The sequence below is a fragment of the Microtus pennsylvanicus genome, chromosome 8, assembly GCF_037038515.1.
Source record: "Microtus pennsylvanicus isolate mMicPen1 chromosome 8, mMicPen1.hap1, whole genome shotgun sequence".
Taxonomy (NCBI): Eukaryota; Metazoa; Chordata; class Mammalia; order Rodentia; family Cricetidae; genus Microtus; species Microtus pennsylvanicus.
Genome location: NC_134586.1, coordinates 38,509,444 through 38,526,674, shown reverse-complemented (window position 1 = coordinate 38,526,674; position 17,231 = coordinate 38,509,444). Strand labels below are relative to the sequence as shown.

Genomic DNA, 17,231 nt, shown 5'->3' with positions numbered 1-17,231 from the left:
TTCAGAACCGGTCCTTGAGCCTGTGTCCCCGGCAGGTTCTAGGTACTAACCACACACTACACTTCCAGTTAAAACAGGTTGATTTTGAACCAAAACCATTCTGCCAACAGAATGATTCCAACCCTTGCCCCAGCTCCAGCTAGATCCAGGAGGCGCTGGTGTGGAGACCGTGTTCCTCTGCTCTTACAGAGTCAGGGCTGTGAGAACCTGCCTGACCACCACAAGTTTCCCACCACAACTGAGCCTGAGTCACCTCTCTTGCCCCATCAGGGAACAAAGGTATTGAGAGAGGGAGCAAGCTCTTCCTGTCCAGGGCGTTAGCCCTGGGCTTCACCTGACCTCCTCAGCCTCTGGGGAAGGGTAAAAAAGGCCAAGAGGTCATGTCTCCGGTGTACTGCAGCCCTTGGCCCTTTAGAGTTCTCTATACTTGAAACTGTGACTAAGTAGACTGTTCTAGAATTGGAAGCAGACAACCCCGGGGACGAAGCCCAACAAGGAAGAGAACCGGAGGTGCAGGCATGCACGCCTGGAGCCTCATGAAGCCTGGAGGCACATGCCTTTAATCCCAGCACTCAGGAGGCAGAGACGGGTGAATCCCTGTGAGTTCGAGGCCAGCCTGGTCTACAGAGCAAGTTCCAGGACAAGCTCTAAAGCTACAGAGAAACCCTGTCTCAAAAAAAAAAAAACATACACACAAAACAAACAAAAAACACTAGTACCCTCCCAGAGGCATATTGGTTCACATATCATATCACATATTCTTGCATGGAAATTATGAGATGTCGGACATCATTGCAAATGTGATATAAAAGCAAAGGTCTGTTCTAAAAGTCCCAGATGTAGGGATAACCCAGGTTTTGCTGAATAAAGATAGTGGATTGAGGCTTACTGAAACTGTGACCCAAATTTGCCCTATCTAATATGACAGCCTTCAAGCCATGCCTTTTAAATCTCAATTAGTTGCAAGTAATGATTGCGTTTCCCATTTGCAGAAACTGCCGTACCCAGTGCTCAGTGGTCCCTGTGACTCCATTTGCAGTAACTGCATGTGCCCAGTGCTCAGCTGTACCTGTGACTAAGGACTGTCCTCTTGAACACACAGAGAATGACCCCGTCACTGTAGAAAGTTTCATCCTACAGTACCAGCCTCAGCTGACTGTCCCAACAAAACACAGTACAAACCATTCCAGATGAACACTGATTGTATTTAAAGGAAAGGGAAGAATGGGTTTCCCATCTGTTCATTTTCCTCAGCTAATTTTGACTCTCTACAGTATTGATGTCAGTTGCTGCTGAGAGTTTTAGACAGGCTAAACTGGTTAGCTTGTGAAATTGTGCTGGTTGTCTTTAAGCTTATCAGTTGTTCGTCCAGACAAACACTTCAGCAGTGTCTAGTAAAGGCTGTACATTGTTCACCTACAGTCTCAAAGCAGAATCATTTTAAAGTGCCTTGGGAGTGTGTGGAACATAGCTCTTATAGTTTTGTGATTCTAATGATTTTTTAAAAAGGGAATATTCCATGTTGTAGTCACAAAATTAAAAACAGTATTTTTTAAAGTGGAGAAGTATTAAGATATTATAGGGGGAAGTTGGTAATGTTTAACTGAATGGCGTATGAGGTTAAACAAATTCTTACAGACTTAACAAAACTTTTATGTCTGGTATGCGCATGCACAAAGGCACACACACACACACACACACAGAGAGAGAGAGAGAGACACATCCCAACCCGGGCCTTTCAAATCAGACAGATTCACAGTATCCTACCTGAGTCTTGAACCCTCAATTCACTGCCAATAGCAGAGCAAGAGTCTTTATGGAAAGCTCTGGGGATAACTGCTTAGCCTCCATTTACTGTCCCCCTAGATCGTCAGACTGGACCGAACAATGGAACAGATTGTCTTCCCTGTGCCCAGCATCTGTGAATTCCTGACGAAGGAGTCAAAACTGCGAATATATTACACCACAGAGAGGGATGAGCAGGGCAGCAAGATCAACGACTTCTTCCTGCGCTCCGAGGACCTCTTTAATGAGATGAACTGGCAGAAGAAACTTCGAGGTGAGCTGTAGTGCCTGGAGGTGCTCTGGAAACACACAGCTCTGGGCTTCACACCTGGCCTGGTAGAACCATTCAGGAGCAGCTGCGATGCTGCCCCCCTTTGAAGAGAGAGAACGTTAGTATTTCAGTAGATGGGCCTAATCTAAAGGCTCAAAATGAGCTGTGTTCATGCGGCATTTGATTTGATTGGCCCAGGGGGCATCGTGGATGATATGGAGTGCCTGTTTGGGTGTTTCCCTGTGGAAACTAACTAGACACAGAAAAGACCAGGTCATTTCCCTTCCCAGGATGGTTCCCTTGTGCTGAGCATGCAGACCGGCACACCTGTTCCTGGAACTCACCTATCTCCCCTTTGATGGAGGAGCTCAGGTTCAAAACTCCCAGTCGTTTTATAGGCAGCGCAATTGTTTGCCATGGAAGATGCAGCATTGCTCACCAGCCGGTCCCGTGGTAAAGCCCAGCCAAGTCAAATGGAGATTACTCGTCTTAGGTGCATTTATAGCTCTGCCCCAGAGGGCTTCGCGGCTCCCAGTTTTCATTAGGTTTTAATGTGATCCTTCGGCACCAGCATCATGTTTGGCATCAGCTGTTGTGACCAGCTTTGAAAGGATCATGCTTTATTTGTGCCTGTGAGTTGGGAGCCAGGTTTTTTTTTTTTTTTTGTCTTTTGTTTTTTAACTTGAAACTCTGAAGTCAAGCTCCAGTTGAGATGGTGAAGGCTCTCTGCAGGGTGTGGTTAGGGTAAGGGAGAGCGGCATCAGGCATCAGAGATCAGTTTCCGGGACCTCTTGTGCTATCTCTGGTCCCTGCCAGTCTGAGCAGAGCCAGGCCTGCTCTCCTCACCAGGCTTGCCCTGTGCGCCTCCCCCCTCATTTCCCTCCACCCCACAGTCACACTTGGCAAAGAGTTGTGCAATCCACAGTAGTAGCGGGCCCTCTGCCTCAAGGGGTGCGGGGAGCAAATGGCCTAACCGTTCCCAGATCCTCAGCCATCCAGTGGGCTGTAAAGAATCATTTACCCCAGAAAGGCCATCTCATTGTTCCAAGACTTTCCTTGAAATGCAGCTAGTGCCTTCTCTCATTTCTGTTTTTGAAAAGTAGTGTTTGTTTTAGGGAAGTTTAAGAACCACTGTACTTGTCATCTGAAAGTTTTAATTGGCTTCAAAGCCATCTACTAAGAGAAAAATGGAAAATAATGAATGAATTAAGCATCCCAAGTATTTCGGAAGGGAAGAGATGCACTCATTAGAAACAGCATTAAAGTGGAACACACTTCTTTTCACTAAACAGCTCTCGTCTACCAAGTGTGCAGACGAGATTTTGCTGTCGTGTTAGTGAAGCTGATTTACTTTGGGCTGAAGTTACAAAGGTTGTGATTGCTGTGAGAGGAAATCGGTAGCCAGTTTGCCCTCGATGTCTGTTTGGCTACTGATATTAGTGTTTTCTAGTGTTAAGAAATCACTATGGGGCTGCAGAGATGGGTCAGCGGTTAAGAGCACTGGCTGCTCTTGCAGAGGAACTGAGTTCTTTTCCTGGCACCTGCCTGACCATTCTGAACCATCTGTAACTCCAGTTCCAGGGGATCTGACAGCCTCTTTTGGCCTCTGTGAGTACCAGGCATGCATATGGTGCACATACACACTGCAAGATAAACACTCATACCCATAAAATAAAGATAAATAAATCTGTTTCTTAGAAGAAATTGGTTTTATCTTTTGCAACAATCAAATACCCAATTTGATTTGCTTTCCAGAAACCCTTTCCTGCTTTATTCTTGAAACACACACACAAGTGCGTGCACACTTCCTTCTGTATGGATGCATTCTTCTTGGGCCATCCCTTTCTGATATCTGAAGATCATGTCTGCTGAAGAGAAGACTCTGAGCTGTAGTAACTAGAAGGCAGAGCAAGAGGAGGCTTAGATAAAGTTGCTTATGCCAACCATTTCTTGCTGCAAATTTTGCCTCATGCTTATCACATTAGAGGTGGGAAATGCTTAAGTCCTCCAGAAAAACCCAGTTTCTTTAAAAACAAACAACCAGGAACCAGTGTGACCAAGTCCTGCCCTGGATGCAGTTATTTAAATAGTTTTGTCTTGGGTGCTGGCAATCTACCTCTTTGCTGTTGTGTGACAAGTCTATCAATCCAGCCAAATTACAGTCCTTAGTAAAAGAAAACACGCTGCAAGGTACAGTGGGGGGTTAGCAATGCGTATACTTCTTCCTGTGGGAACTAACGATCTGTACAGAGACAGACGGCACAGGCATATTTTTAAGTGGCTACAATACAAAGCTGATTATGGCCAGGGCTATAATCAAGCAATGACAGGTTACAGAAGTATGGGAAATGAAGACTTGAAAGACGAAAAGGGATGGTGGTGGCATCTGGCAGAGTTGGCAGACACAGCCTAAGCCTTTGGGAGGGGGAAATATGTTTCATTGCCCAAACTGCCCCAAACTCCAATGCTTACAACAACCTATGTGTACTGTCTTACCGTTCTGGAAGTCAGAAGTCTGGGGAGGTTCTCATGGAGTTAAAACTCAAGGTATGGGTGGGATGTGTTCATGCTACCACCTCCAACATTTTAAGACTCTTAGAAGCTGCCTGTATTTCTGGGTTATGAGCCTTTTTCTGTCTTCGAAGCCAGCAATGTTGAGGAGAGCCTTTTTCAGGCTGTATCACTTCTACCTCCTCCTCTCACTTAACAGACTTTAGAAGTCTCTTTTGTCATGTAACATAACACATTCGCAAGCTGAAGATTCAGGTTTGGGGACATTTGATTGGGCATCATTTTGCTTATCATGAAAGGTATGTCATGGCTTAAAACATTCATTTTCTTACAGTTTCTAATTTGAGAATGCTTAGCTGGATAGTTAATGACTTAGGGTCTTTCATTAGGTGGCCACTGACGTGGCATCCTGGGCTGTTGTCACCTGAGCGTATACGCAGCCCCGATGAATACAGGTTCTCAGTGCTCTCCAGCAGCTCTGGAATCAGGGGACTCTTTGCACGTGGGCCTTCCCGTGAGTCTCCCGTGTCCTTGTGGCACAAAAGCTGCTTTCCATGGAGTGAATGATGGGAGAGCAAGTATGAGGAGAAAGCCCGCAGAGCTCGAGTGGCTTGCTCTTAGAAACCTCATGCCAGCACCTGCAGGTTCTCCAGTGTTAGAAGCAGAGCACTGGCACAGTCATACTCGGGACAGTGTAATCAGTGGTCCCTCTTAGAGGGTTCTGTCAAGGAAAGAATTATATCAAAACTGATGGCATGTGTCTACAACAGAGGAAGGGAGAACATGGGAGCTTAAGGGCACAATTTTGTGTTTGTGGGAGTCACCGCTAGGTTGGAATGCAGAAGCAAAGCATGTGGAAGATGTGGGAGAAAGATTTGGAGAAGGCTAGGACATAGCTCCATGTCCTACAGGAAGTGGAAAGATGTTGTAGTCTTTAACTATTTCCTTGCACCTGGATAAATAACTATTTGAGCTACAGGACTGATTATTTATTGTTCAGATTCAAAATGAGAGTATAAAGAATGTTGGCTCTGGGAAATCAGATTTAGTCATAAACTGTATGCCCTAGTGAAAGAACATTTATTGCAGTTGTACTGAAGGGGACATGTTCCTGTGCACGGAATTCTGGCTTCCGGGGACCATCACAGATCTCTGTTAGCTTCTTATATTTTCCTGGACTCCTTATAAGCTCTTGATGCATACATGAGGATGCTGTCAGTTTCGCCAAAGCCCGTCACTCAGCTTCAGCGGTTACCAGCTTTCTGCCATTAATCTCTCCGGTTCTTTCCCTGTTTTTGTTATGGATTTCAGAAGTGGACATCAGTCCCCACAGACGTGCCGGTGACTATTGCAGCCAGACCAGATGAATTCTCATCTCCAGTTTGCTTCAGCAGGCTAGGGATGTGGCTTAGTTATTCAGTTCTTGCCTAGCATACATGAAGCCCTGGGTTTGAACCCAGCACCATATAAAACTAGGCATAGTGGTGTGCAATTCTCATCCCAACACTCAGTGAAGAAGAGGCAGGAGGATAAGAAATTTGAAGTCATCCTAAGCTGCCAAGCTGATTTGAGGCCAGCTTAGTCTACATGAGACCCTGTCTCAAAAAGTATGTTCTTTTTTGTTTCCGCAATTAATTTACAAAATATTACATTGCTATTTGGAAGTTGACTGGATTCAGTCAGCTCTATTGGATGGTGACATTGGCCATCTGTCTTTACCCCTTTCACTGGCTCCAGATGATCACTAATTGGGGAAATGAGATCGGCAGTGCTTCCTCCAAATTCTGGGCATTGGTTTCTCTTATTTTTTTTAAAAAATGAAGAATTTCAAACTAGATGATTGCTCATAGCTCTGTAACTCAACAGTTTTGAAACATTGCCTGTGACCAAGTTCCAACATGATATCAACAATTACTAAATTACACAGAGACCTCTTTAATTGTTCCCTAACTTTCTTTGGATGGAAGTTTCCAAAGGCTTGGCTGCTGTTGCAGGCATCATTATAGGGTCATTGAATTTGTCACTGGCTGCTGTCCTAAAGTTAAATGAAGATTTCATTGGTAGGGAGGTGGTTTATGATAGAGATGCTGGCTCACATAGCCTTTGCTCTGCTCTGGAGGGGACTGATGTCCAATGAGCCTATCTTATGGACGCTGTTCCCTACATGGTCCCTTCAGTTAATTCTATGATTTCTGTGGCATGGAATCATCAGTCAGAACAATGGCTTAAGAAGGTGGCAAAGGGCAAAGTTTCCCCTGCTTCTCCGTGATAGTTTTGTGACTCCAGGAACCTTTGAAAATGTGAACTCCACTGCTGACCATGGTCAGCTACCTACTGTCCCCAGTTCCTTGGTTTTGAGATCAACTGTACCATTTGAGGGAAATGACAAGCGACTCAATGGGAGAAAGGGGTAATTGGCCTGCACTGGAGAATTAATGGAGAGTTTTAAGCCAAGAAAATGGTACCAGGCCCAGTCAGAGGCTCAGCTGGGCCAGCTCCGAATGTTCTGTCTCCCTGACATTTCTAAAAGGCTGATTGAATTCTTGAGTCTCTCTGAGCTTCTCATCTGGTACTGGAGGTCTGGGCAAGAACCAGAACCATAGTGTGTGAACTCTGGGTAACCCTCAGATTCCATAAATGGTGGAGCTGACTGAGGCATGCAGGACTTGGAGCTGGCCCAGCCATTGCCCTTCTCTTCTTCCTTGTCCCCCAATGCATCTTCTGTTAGCGAGTTCTCCAGTGACCCAATGTCACATCCCTGTGTGCCAGCTTGGAAACAAATTCTCGTTCTTACTGTTGTGGTCAAAACTGGGAACAAAAGTGGACTTGTGGGGGTCTAGGAGGAGGAAGGGCCATGCTGAGCTCTGGCGCTCTGATGTGTCATCATCATCATCACCAACCTCACAGACTTCATCTGTTTCCACAGCCCAGCCTGTGTTGTACTGGTGTGCCCGAAACATGTCTTTCTGGAGCAGCATTTCCTTCAACCTGGCCGTCCTAATGAACCTGCTGGTGGCATTTTTCTACCCCTTTAAAGGAGTGCGAGGAGGTAACCGTATCTTTATATCTTTTGAGACACAGTCTCGCTATACAGTACAAACTAGCCTGGAAGCCAGGATCCTCCTCTCTTGCTCCAGCCTTCTGCTGACAGGCTGTCTTCCTCGGGATTCCTATTGCTGTGATAAAAACACCATGACCAAAAGCAACGTGGAGAAGGAAAGGTTTGTTTAAGCTTATGCTTCCACATCACAATCCACCAGCAAAGGAAATCGGGGCAGGAACCAAATAAAGAAGAGGTCATGGTTCAGTGTTGCCTGCTGTCCTGTCGTCTTGGCTTGCTCAGCCTACTTTTTTGATTTTGCTAATGGAACTTCTGGGGAGAATCACAAACTTGTACTTCATTTTGAGATACTCTTTTCTAAATAAATTAAATACTAAAATAATCCCATTGGCATCCAGGTTAAAAAATAAAATGTAATTAAAATTATATTTATAAAAAGAAGAAAGAAGATACCCTAAAGTCTGAGAATCCTAATTTTGAGGACCCTGTCAGAGTTGGGGACACTTTGCCAATTGAGGTTCCCTCTTCACAAATCATGCTGGCTTGTATCAAATTGACATAAAACTAGCCAGCATATAGGCACATTCTATCATTTCTCGCTCAGTATCTCTAATTTCAAGGAAACAGCTGAATGTCAACAGGAAGGCTAGAACGTGGGTCTTAAATTATATCATAGAAACTATTGGTGCCATTTAGAATCCCAGTTTCCAAATTACCCATTTCCAGATAAGATGAAATAGTAGCTTTTACCCAAGATTTGATTTTAAATCAAACTTAAAATAGTTTAAAAGAAAAAGGAGGAGGAGGAGAAGCTATGGAGCCTGTCAGAAATTGTTTTAAACCCCATGTCTTACATATGGGGAAAGCATGTGTCTGAGAAGTTGAGAGAGACAGTGTGCCAAGCTAGTTAGTGGTGGAGCTGATCTTACAGCACAGACATTTTGTAACCAATCCACTGTATGTTTTCCCACAGCACACTTCTGGGATGGTTTTAGACTAAAGACTTTAAGAAACCTCTGGAATCTTTTTTCCGTTTCGAAGGTCAGGGGTGAGGCACATCTTGAGACGCTAGCCAGTACTCCTTGAATGTTTAGACTGGAGAGCGGCTGCAGCCATTCATGGATTTCCCCCGCCCACCATCTCCTTCCAGTCATCTGCATGAGCCTTCTACATGTTCTGATGAGAAAAGGCAAACAGTTTAAGACAACTTTTTCTATTGGGGGGGATCCTCAACTCGATAACTGGTATTTGAGAGGCACTGGGGTTCTGGTGGCAGATATGAAATGTTCCCCCTCTCTTAGATATCCATGTCCTCTTTCTTCTCACCACAGTAAGGATGCAATCCAAAGCCTCATGTATGCTAGGCAAGAGCTCCAGCATGGAACCATGTGCCCAGTCCCGTGCATCTCTGTCTCCAGGGAGGGCCAGTTTCTAGCTAAATTTTTCATCAGAGCTTTTTAGCACACCAATTGGCCTGTAGGTAAAACAACCTGCCAGCAGCATCCTGTATGAAACTTAATGGGATAAAGAAGCTCCCAATCAGACCCAGAAAAACACTGAGAATATTTAAACTGAATATTACAGTTGTAGATCTAAGCAGCATATGTGTAATAAAAGTATATTTAAGGACCAGCTTTAAAGGGATAACATGTTGTATAATGCTACATACCCTTTCCAGGACTTAACTTTTCTGTTTGGATTTACATTGAAGGTATCATTTAAATAGTCACTTATTCCCTAAAGCACAATCTAAACACAGGTCGGGGGAGGCATTTTTTTCTATAAATGCCAAATCAGGAAACATGAGTGTTTATGTCTGAAAAGATTTGATTGGAACACAGGGCTACAGTTTTCATCTGGGAAAGTATCTCCATTAACCAAGATCCATTAATCCATAGGGGTGAGAGCAATAAAGCACAAACCTCCTGTGGTGATTACCCAGGTCTCCTTCCAACTCAGAGAAATGGCTGTGTTCATCCCAGCAGATTGCTCGGCCATTTCTTTGCATGTACTTTTATGTGCCCTCCATCTTTCTAAAGATATTTCAAACAGACTTTTATAATTCACCCAACTATTTTCATCACTGGTCATTTGTACCAGCATCCAGGGCAGTGTCTGGGAACAGTAAGTTGACACCCCCCACCCTTCAGTATTATCCTTCATACTGTGAAATCCTAGACATGGGTTTGCTGGCCACTGGTCATATGACCACGTACAAGCCTCTTTGGTTACTCCTTAATATTGCCTGTATTCCTGGATGCTGACACATAGTCAGGATGCTGAGGCTTTGGTGTAACTTCAGAAATGCCTAGAAGGTTCCAACAAAATAGTTGTAGAAGCCTAAACCCTTACCAGTCAAACTTGAGGCCCCTTGAATGAGGTGATGGTAGAGATCTTCCCAACCCTATGGTGGCATATTCTATGTATGGCACTCACCTCCATTAGCCTGAAGGATACAAGGTTTCCTTGTCTGATTACGGATCATTGGTCAACTTCATGCCAACAGATTAAATGGAAAGCATGTCAGAGCTCTTAGGAATGAAAGGAGGCTGATTCAACCTACAAATCCCCGTTAACAATATGGAGACTGAAGTTACCTTGGAAGCAGGATTTGTAACATGTGCTATGGGAATTTTCTGTGCTCAACAACGGTTTTCAGGAAAATGGTTGCATTAATGCTGCTCAGAAAATAGATGTGGCTTGCTAATCTGAAAGTGCTGATGTAAGAACAGTATATGTTTGGCTCTATAAAGGCAGCTCAGTAGTAGGATCTTTGCCAAGCATGACCAAGGCCAGGATTTGATCTCCAGCACTTCCAAAATAAATTTTCTGTGTATGTTTGCATCACAATTTCTCGCACCCTAAAAACAGGATTGCTAAAATGTACCTCTTAGATGTACACAACAGCCTTTTTGTATGCAGTGCTGTAGTTCCATGGCTTATGAGACCGTAGCAAGCAAAGGTAGTTGTGGCCTTAAAAGCTCCTTTGCAAAGGCATCTCCCCAGTCTGCTGAGCTACTGACTGGAAGCACAGCACTTACACAGAGTCAGGTATTGCTCAGTCTGTCAGTATGCCACAGTGCCTCAAGTAAAGACAGTGTGGCTCCTTAAACTTTTTTATGATTGAAATGCTTTAACTTACTTATGAGTGGAAGGAACAGCACGACAAACTGCCATGTACATCAGCCCAGCTTGAACAATTAGCATTTTGCTAAACTTGTTTCCTCTAGCCCCCTACTGTATTTTTGAAACATTTTAGAAAAGTTTAGACATTTTGTTGTTTTGACCATAAATATTTCAGTGTTCCTCTAACTTATAAGCATATTTTAAAATATATATATAACCACCATGATATTATCATATGTAACAAAACTAACAGTCAATCCTGCAATAGTCCAGATTCACTTTTCTCCAGCTCCAGCTGTCTCCAAGATTTCTTTCTAGACCCAATCCCTTGGAGTCTAGCACTTGTTTTCAGTACCATGTTAGTAGGAAGGAAAGAGCAAGTTCTTACATTGACCCCTTTAGGACTGGGATGCAAGTGTTGTACTGGCCACATTTATGGTTAAAAGATTAAGAATCTGTTGAAAACCGAGCTTGGTTGAATAGGTTTTTAATCCCAGCACATGGAAGGTAAAGTCAGGCAGATCTCTGTGAGTTCAAACTCAAAAAGTTCTAAGCCAGCCAGAGCAACATAGTGTGACCTTGTCTTTAGCACCACCACTCCAAAGAGAAAGAAGAGAATCTTTTTTAAAATGGTTATTAAACATTTGTGAGAATGAAATGACAAGCCAGAGAATGGGAGAAAACATTTCTAAAGAATGTATCTGAATATATCAATACTTGTATGCAGAATATGAACACATAAAATACTGTAATAAAAAGAATACCCCAGTAAAAGAATGGGCAAGGTATTTGCTCAAATGAATAACAAAAGAAGACCTAAGAATGAGAAGATAGCCAGCATCATGATTTGTCAGTAAAGCACAAATGAGAACAACAGTCATATATTGCTAGAATGACTAAATTACAAAAGACTGTCAGTGTCAAAGGCCAATGAAAGGCAAAAAGGTGCAGTCTCTGTGGAAAGCAATATGGCAGTATCTCACAAAGTTGTGCATTATATATAAGAGCCAACAATCTACTTCTCTGTGTTTATCCAAAAGAAAGGACAGCATCAACCAACCCCACTCCAAGGTTTGCACTTAAATGTTCCAGTAGCATCGTTTCGAATCTCCACACTGGGATGACCACACATATCCCTTCATTTATTGAGTAAATAAATAAATTGTGGTACATCCATAGTAACTCAGCAATAAAAATAATGAAATAGGAGTAACCAGCCTGATTCTGAAACTTTATTAGTCTCACACAAAAGACTAACTACTAATAGACTTCTTTCTCCATTTTCATGAGAAATTCAAAATTATAGTAACAAACCCACTTATGGTAACCTGGAGGTAGGATAAGGCAACACATAAACTGCAGAGAATTCCTGGGAATCTTCAGGGTGGTCATGTTTGCTAGGACGAGCGCAGTCTGTGTCTTGATTGTGGTGACAACATCTGGTGATGGTCATATGACTACAAACTCCTAAAATTCTTCATCTATGCTTACAGTGAATTCTTTTTTTTATTTCCTTCTTTTTTTGTTGTTTTGTTATGTTTTTTCTCTGTGTAACAATGCTAGCTCTCCTGGAACTAGCTCTTGTAGACAAGACTGGCCTCGAACTCACAGAGATCCATCTGCCTCCTGAGTACTGGGATTAAAGGGCACGCCACCACCCACCAGCGAGCTCTTTTTTTTTTTAAAGTAGCAAAAGACTATTAACATTTGAGGCATGTAACTTCTAGCCATGTTTGCTATGTTACTTAGGAGAAAATACATAAAAACTGGATTACCTTTAAAGTAGAGATACTGTACCAACCCCATAGGTTGACAGAGGGGGCTGAATAAATGATAATGAATGAGAACAGGAGAAAGACAATGATGCCTGACAGTTGTTAAATGTGCACAGAAAGGTACATATGCCCCCAGGATCCACATTTTGAGTTTTCACAAACCTTATATGTCTTTGTGCCCTTTTCTTTTATTTTCTTCTTTCTTTTCTTTTCTGTATATGTGGTATGTGTCTTGGTCATTCTCCACTTTGTGTATTAAGGCAAGGTCTCTCACTTGAGTTTCGCTAGTCTAGCTAGCAAACTCATTGTGAGGATTCCCTGTCCCTATATCCCACTCACTGGGTTCACAAGAGAGCCACCAAATCCATCCAACATTAACACGGATGCTGGAGATCTGAACTGCCACCTTGTGCCCATTTTTAACCAGTTTTTCCTTCTCAGGGATACCGAAAGTGAAAAAAGGCAAGTGGCTGACTCTAGGAGGACAATTGTTGAGTAGAAAATGCCTCTGGGTGGGTGTGATGTAGCTGGGGAAAGAGCAGCCACCTGCATAGTTACCTCCTCTTGAACTGTGCTATACTCCTGGCCATTCTAAAGAAGAAAAGCTCCTTTATATAAGTGTCCTGAATCATGTAGCACTGCTTGTTTACATCCGAGGGAGATTCAAAATGTGACAGCATTTGCAATAGGGGTGTTTTATTTTTTTTAATGAGTGTTTTACAGAATTGTATTTTTAGCCACTTTGGCTCATGTTATGTAACCAAGACATCTCGTGGGACACTCTAAATAGAACCTGAAATAGCAAGAGATGACAAAAACTGGTAGAAGCTCGTTGACTGCAGGGGTAATCTAACTGGAGATGATGCTCAAGAGCCAGAAGTTGCCTTCCTTCTTCCCTTGAGGACACCAAGTTCAGCCATGGAACCTGCAGTTTTCCTTTGCATATTTTTAATATGAAGCAAGCTTAGGCTTCCAGTCCCTCCATCCCCAGAAATAAATTGTGACCTGTGGATCAGTTTTATTTTTTGAAGAAGTATCTGGTACTTTTCTCAAGAAATTTAGAGTCTAAGCAGTGGCTTAGCAGTTAAGCATAGCAGCTGCTCTTTCAGAGGACCCGGGTTCAATTCCCAGAACCCACATGGCAGTTTACAACTGCCTATAATCCATCTCCAAGCAATTTGACACCCTCAAATAGGCATACATGCAAGCAAAATACCAGTGCATGTAAAAATAAATAAATATTTTAAAATGAAGGAAGAACAGAAAGAAAAGAAGAAATGAGCACATTTGAGCCAGGAGTTGTAGCTCCGTGGGTAGGGAGCTGCCCTAGCATACCAGGCCTGTAGGAAAGGCCAGGAAGCATGAGGAGGAGAACACTCTGCCTGTTCTTTTTGAGTAGGAAAGATTCCCCCAAAGTGGTAATGTGTCAGCTAAACCTGAGATACACAGGAGGACCAGGGAGTTTTCCAGGCAGAAGAAACATAAATGATGACTTGGAAGTCTAAACACATTGGAACTGAGAATTTCAAGTAAAAATCAGAACAATGTAGTTTAGAGAGGTGACTGAAGAAAATGTCATCAAACATGCCTTAATCAGTCACCCAGATGCCATGAAAGTATGAAGCCCAAAGACCTCTGTTTTGTCTTTCCAGGAACATTAGAGCCTCACTGGTCGGGCCTTCTGTGGACAGCCATGCTCATTTCTCTGGCAATCGTCATTGCTCTGCCCAAGCCCCATGGCATCCGGGCCTTAATTGCTTCCACAATCCTACGATTGATATTTTCAGTTGGGTTACAACCTACACTGTTTCTGCTGGGAGCTTTCAATGTAAGTATGAACCACTTTATAATACAGTTCTTATTTGCAAATTGGTGGGAATATCTTCCATTTGGTCCCTGGCATCTTGGCCTATGTTTTCAATCCAGAAAAATAAAATAAAATGCTGTTAGATTGGCATCTTTCTTTGACCTATTCAGGGTAAATTGAGTCTCCAAAGACATCGTTTGGGCCTCAGCAGGTCCTTTCCTTGGGAGTAGCCCTTTCAAGAACTAGATAGTAATGGTAGCAACAGAGTAACTTTAAGTTAGTTTGACCAATCAGGCCAAAGATTTGCTTAGACCATAAGTTTTTAGCCAGTAAGTCAAATGATCAAATATTAACAAAGTCTGACATAGAAAAGAGGGGAGAGGTCATAGGGACTGTTCAAAAAACAGACAGAGGAAGTAGAGAAAAAAGAAGAGAATTAGGCATCACTAATGTCAGTGAACACAGGGAAATGCAGTCATTATAGTGGAAGGGATGCCAAGGGTCCTTAGGAAAGGGTGATGGCCGATAGAAGGCTGTAGGTGGCACAGGACTCTTAGCAGATTAAAAGAGAAAATTCAGACATGAAAGGTGTCATGGGAATCTAAAAGTTCCTTCCTTTGGCTTTGGTTCCTGTTCTAAGCATGTAAGAAAGCTGTACAAAACATGGAAGTGTCAGAAAAATAAGGGTAATGCACAGCCATGTCTAGGTCTCAGATGGCAAAAGCAGCAAGGATTCTGGCAAGATAAGCTCAGAGAAGGAATTAGGGTTGAAACTGTGAGTTTCATTGATTTGGTTTTGAGTTTGAGACAGCTGTGTAGCCAAGATTAGTCTTGAACTCACTATGTTGCCCAGGCTGGTCTTAAATTCTCTATGTAGCCCATGCTGGCCTCAAACTCATGATCTTCCTGCCTCACCCTTTCAGAGTGACAAGATTATGGGTGTCTGCCACCACACCCTATGACGTTGTACCTTAAAGACTAGGAAAGGTGAGGCCAAGAAGTGCAAAATTCAGAAAAGCATTTTGCTCATTTTAGGTCCCATAGAGCAAAGTGGAACAGCAGGCAAGAGACTTGCGTTTTACATGGGGACTGATCCTGGGACACTAAACTCTAGGAGAAATCCATTGGGCCTCATCTTCCAAAACATCAATCCATGGTGGTATATTAGGTGTTAAGTTTAGAAAAGGTTCCATGGTGGAATCCATATAGGAAGTACTGGGTTCAATAAAATGAAAAGTGTTGTAAGATTTATCGGAGACCTACAGAAGTGATCATGATTCTCTGAGGAAGAGAACCTGCAAAGTCTTGTTTCCCAAATGCTTTAACCTATAGTTTCGTAGATATGTCTGTTGGAATAACTTTATATGAATAAATGCTGGGAGACTCTGCTCAACCTTGGTAGGAAGTGCTTACAGTGTTTTGAGCCAAGATGATTTGTACAAAGGCATTCTTGAAAATTCATTCATCCGTGTTATGTGGACTAGGGTGGGAAGTGCTGTAGGCAGGGAGGGAGGCCTTTTGGGGCACTGGCGGTGCTTTTGATCAGGTATAGTAAGGCTGAGTCATAGTGTAGACATAAGAAACAAGGTACAGATATCACAGAGGTGAAGGAAAGAACTCCACAGGGTGGGCGAAAGGACAGAGCCATATCCTTGTCAGACCATGGCAAGATCTTTAGCTTCAAGCAAATGAAGAATTGCTGTCTTGATTGGGTGGGCCGTAAAAGGGGGAAATTTATTGTATGTGTTATAAAGCATTTAGTTGGGCTTATGGTTTCAGAAAGTTGGAGTCCATTGATGGCAAAGGTTTGGTAGCAGGAAGAGCTGAGAATTCATAAATTGTTCCCCAACCAGAAAGCCAAGAAAGCAAAGTGGGAATGGCTCAAATCCTCCCTCCACTCCCATCCCCTACCCTGTGACACACTTGCTAATTCTTCCCATTAGTCTACCAGCTGGGGGGGGGGGAAGTATTCAAATATATGGGCCAATGTGGGCTATTCTTGTTAAAACCACCCGAGTCTTGGGGTGAGTGTGTTCATGTGTGTACACATACTTGTGTACCTATGCACTTGTGCCGGTGCATATGGAGGCCAAGAGTCAACTTCAGTGTCGTTCACCTTCTTACTTGAGACAAGGTCTCACTGACTTAAGGCTTGCTGATTTGGCTAGGCTGGCTAGCCCCCAAGGACCTGCCTGTCTCTGCCTCCCCAGCATGGAGATGACACGCACACATGACCACACAAGGATTTTTTTTTTTACATGGGTTCTGGGGATCAAGCTCGGGCTCGCATCGGCACTTTAACAACCAGGCCATCCCCCTCACTTAAAAAAAGACTAATTTAACTACAAATTTCCAGTCAGGGATGACTAGGCAAAGCCTCTGGCCACCATCTAAAATGAAATGATGCAGCAAAGTTTTTGAGGTGAAAATGTAGTCACATTGTTCACTTACCATGCTTGAAGTGACAAAACATGCCATTAACGTTAGCTCTGATATTTTTAAATCAGTGAGCACAGTGACAACGAGAGACAGTTCTGGAGAGGGTGGCATAGGTGTCACGTGCAGTGAAAAGTTTAAGAGGGCATGCAGGCTGATCAGATGATGGATGGATGGATGGACGATGGACTGATGGATGATAGAAAGACTCTTAGTGCCTCAGGGATTGTCTCCTGTGCACTGTCTAGTTCTGTTTGCTCTGCCCTTCAGTCATTCCACAGACAGCTCATCTTTAACACAAACCACTTGCAAGGAACCCTCAAGTTAGACAATTAATTATTATCTGTAATGCACTAGAGGTTTATTTTTTTAATTTTGTCTTTAGCAGGAGACACCACCTATGGGAGAAGGAAGGGTAACTAAAAATAAGAAGGCTGGAGGGGGGAGGAGACTAGGGTG

The 17,231-nt window shown here is 43.2% G+C and overlaps 1 protein-coding gene across 12 annotated transcripts in view; it reads left to right on the top strand.

The window, feature by feature from the left end:
* Positions 1–17,231, top strand: part of Itpr1 (inositol 1,4,5-trisphosphate receptor type 1) — a 342,349-nt gene that overhangs the window by 283,214 nt on the left and 41,904 nt on the right. For all 12 annotated transcript variants that reach the window (XM_075983288.1, XM_075983285.1, XM_075983283.1 and 9 more), the window contains 3 exons: positions 1,867–2,059; positions 7,494–7,616; positions 14,182–14,357. In XM_075983288.1, the coding sequence (XP_075839403.1) occupies positions 1,867–2,059; positions 7,494–7,616; positions 14,182–14,357 (492 nt within the window). The remainder of the gene's footprint in view (positions 1–1,866; positions 2,060–7,493; positions 7,617–14,181; positions 14,358–17,231) is intronic.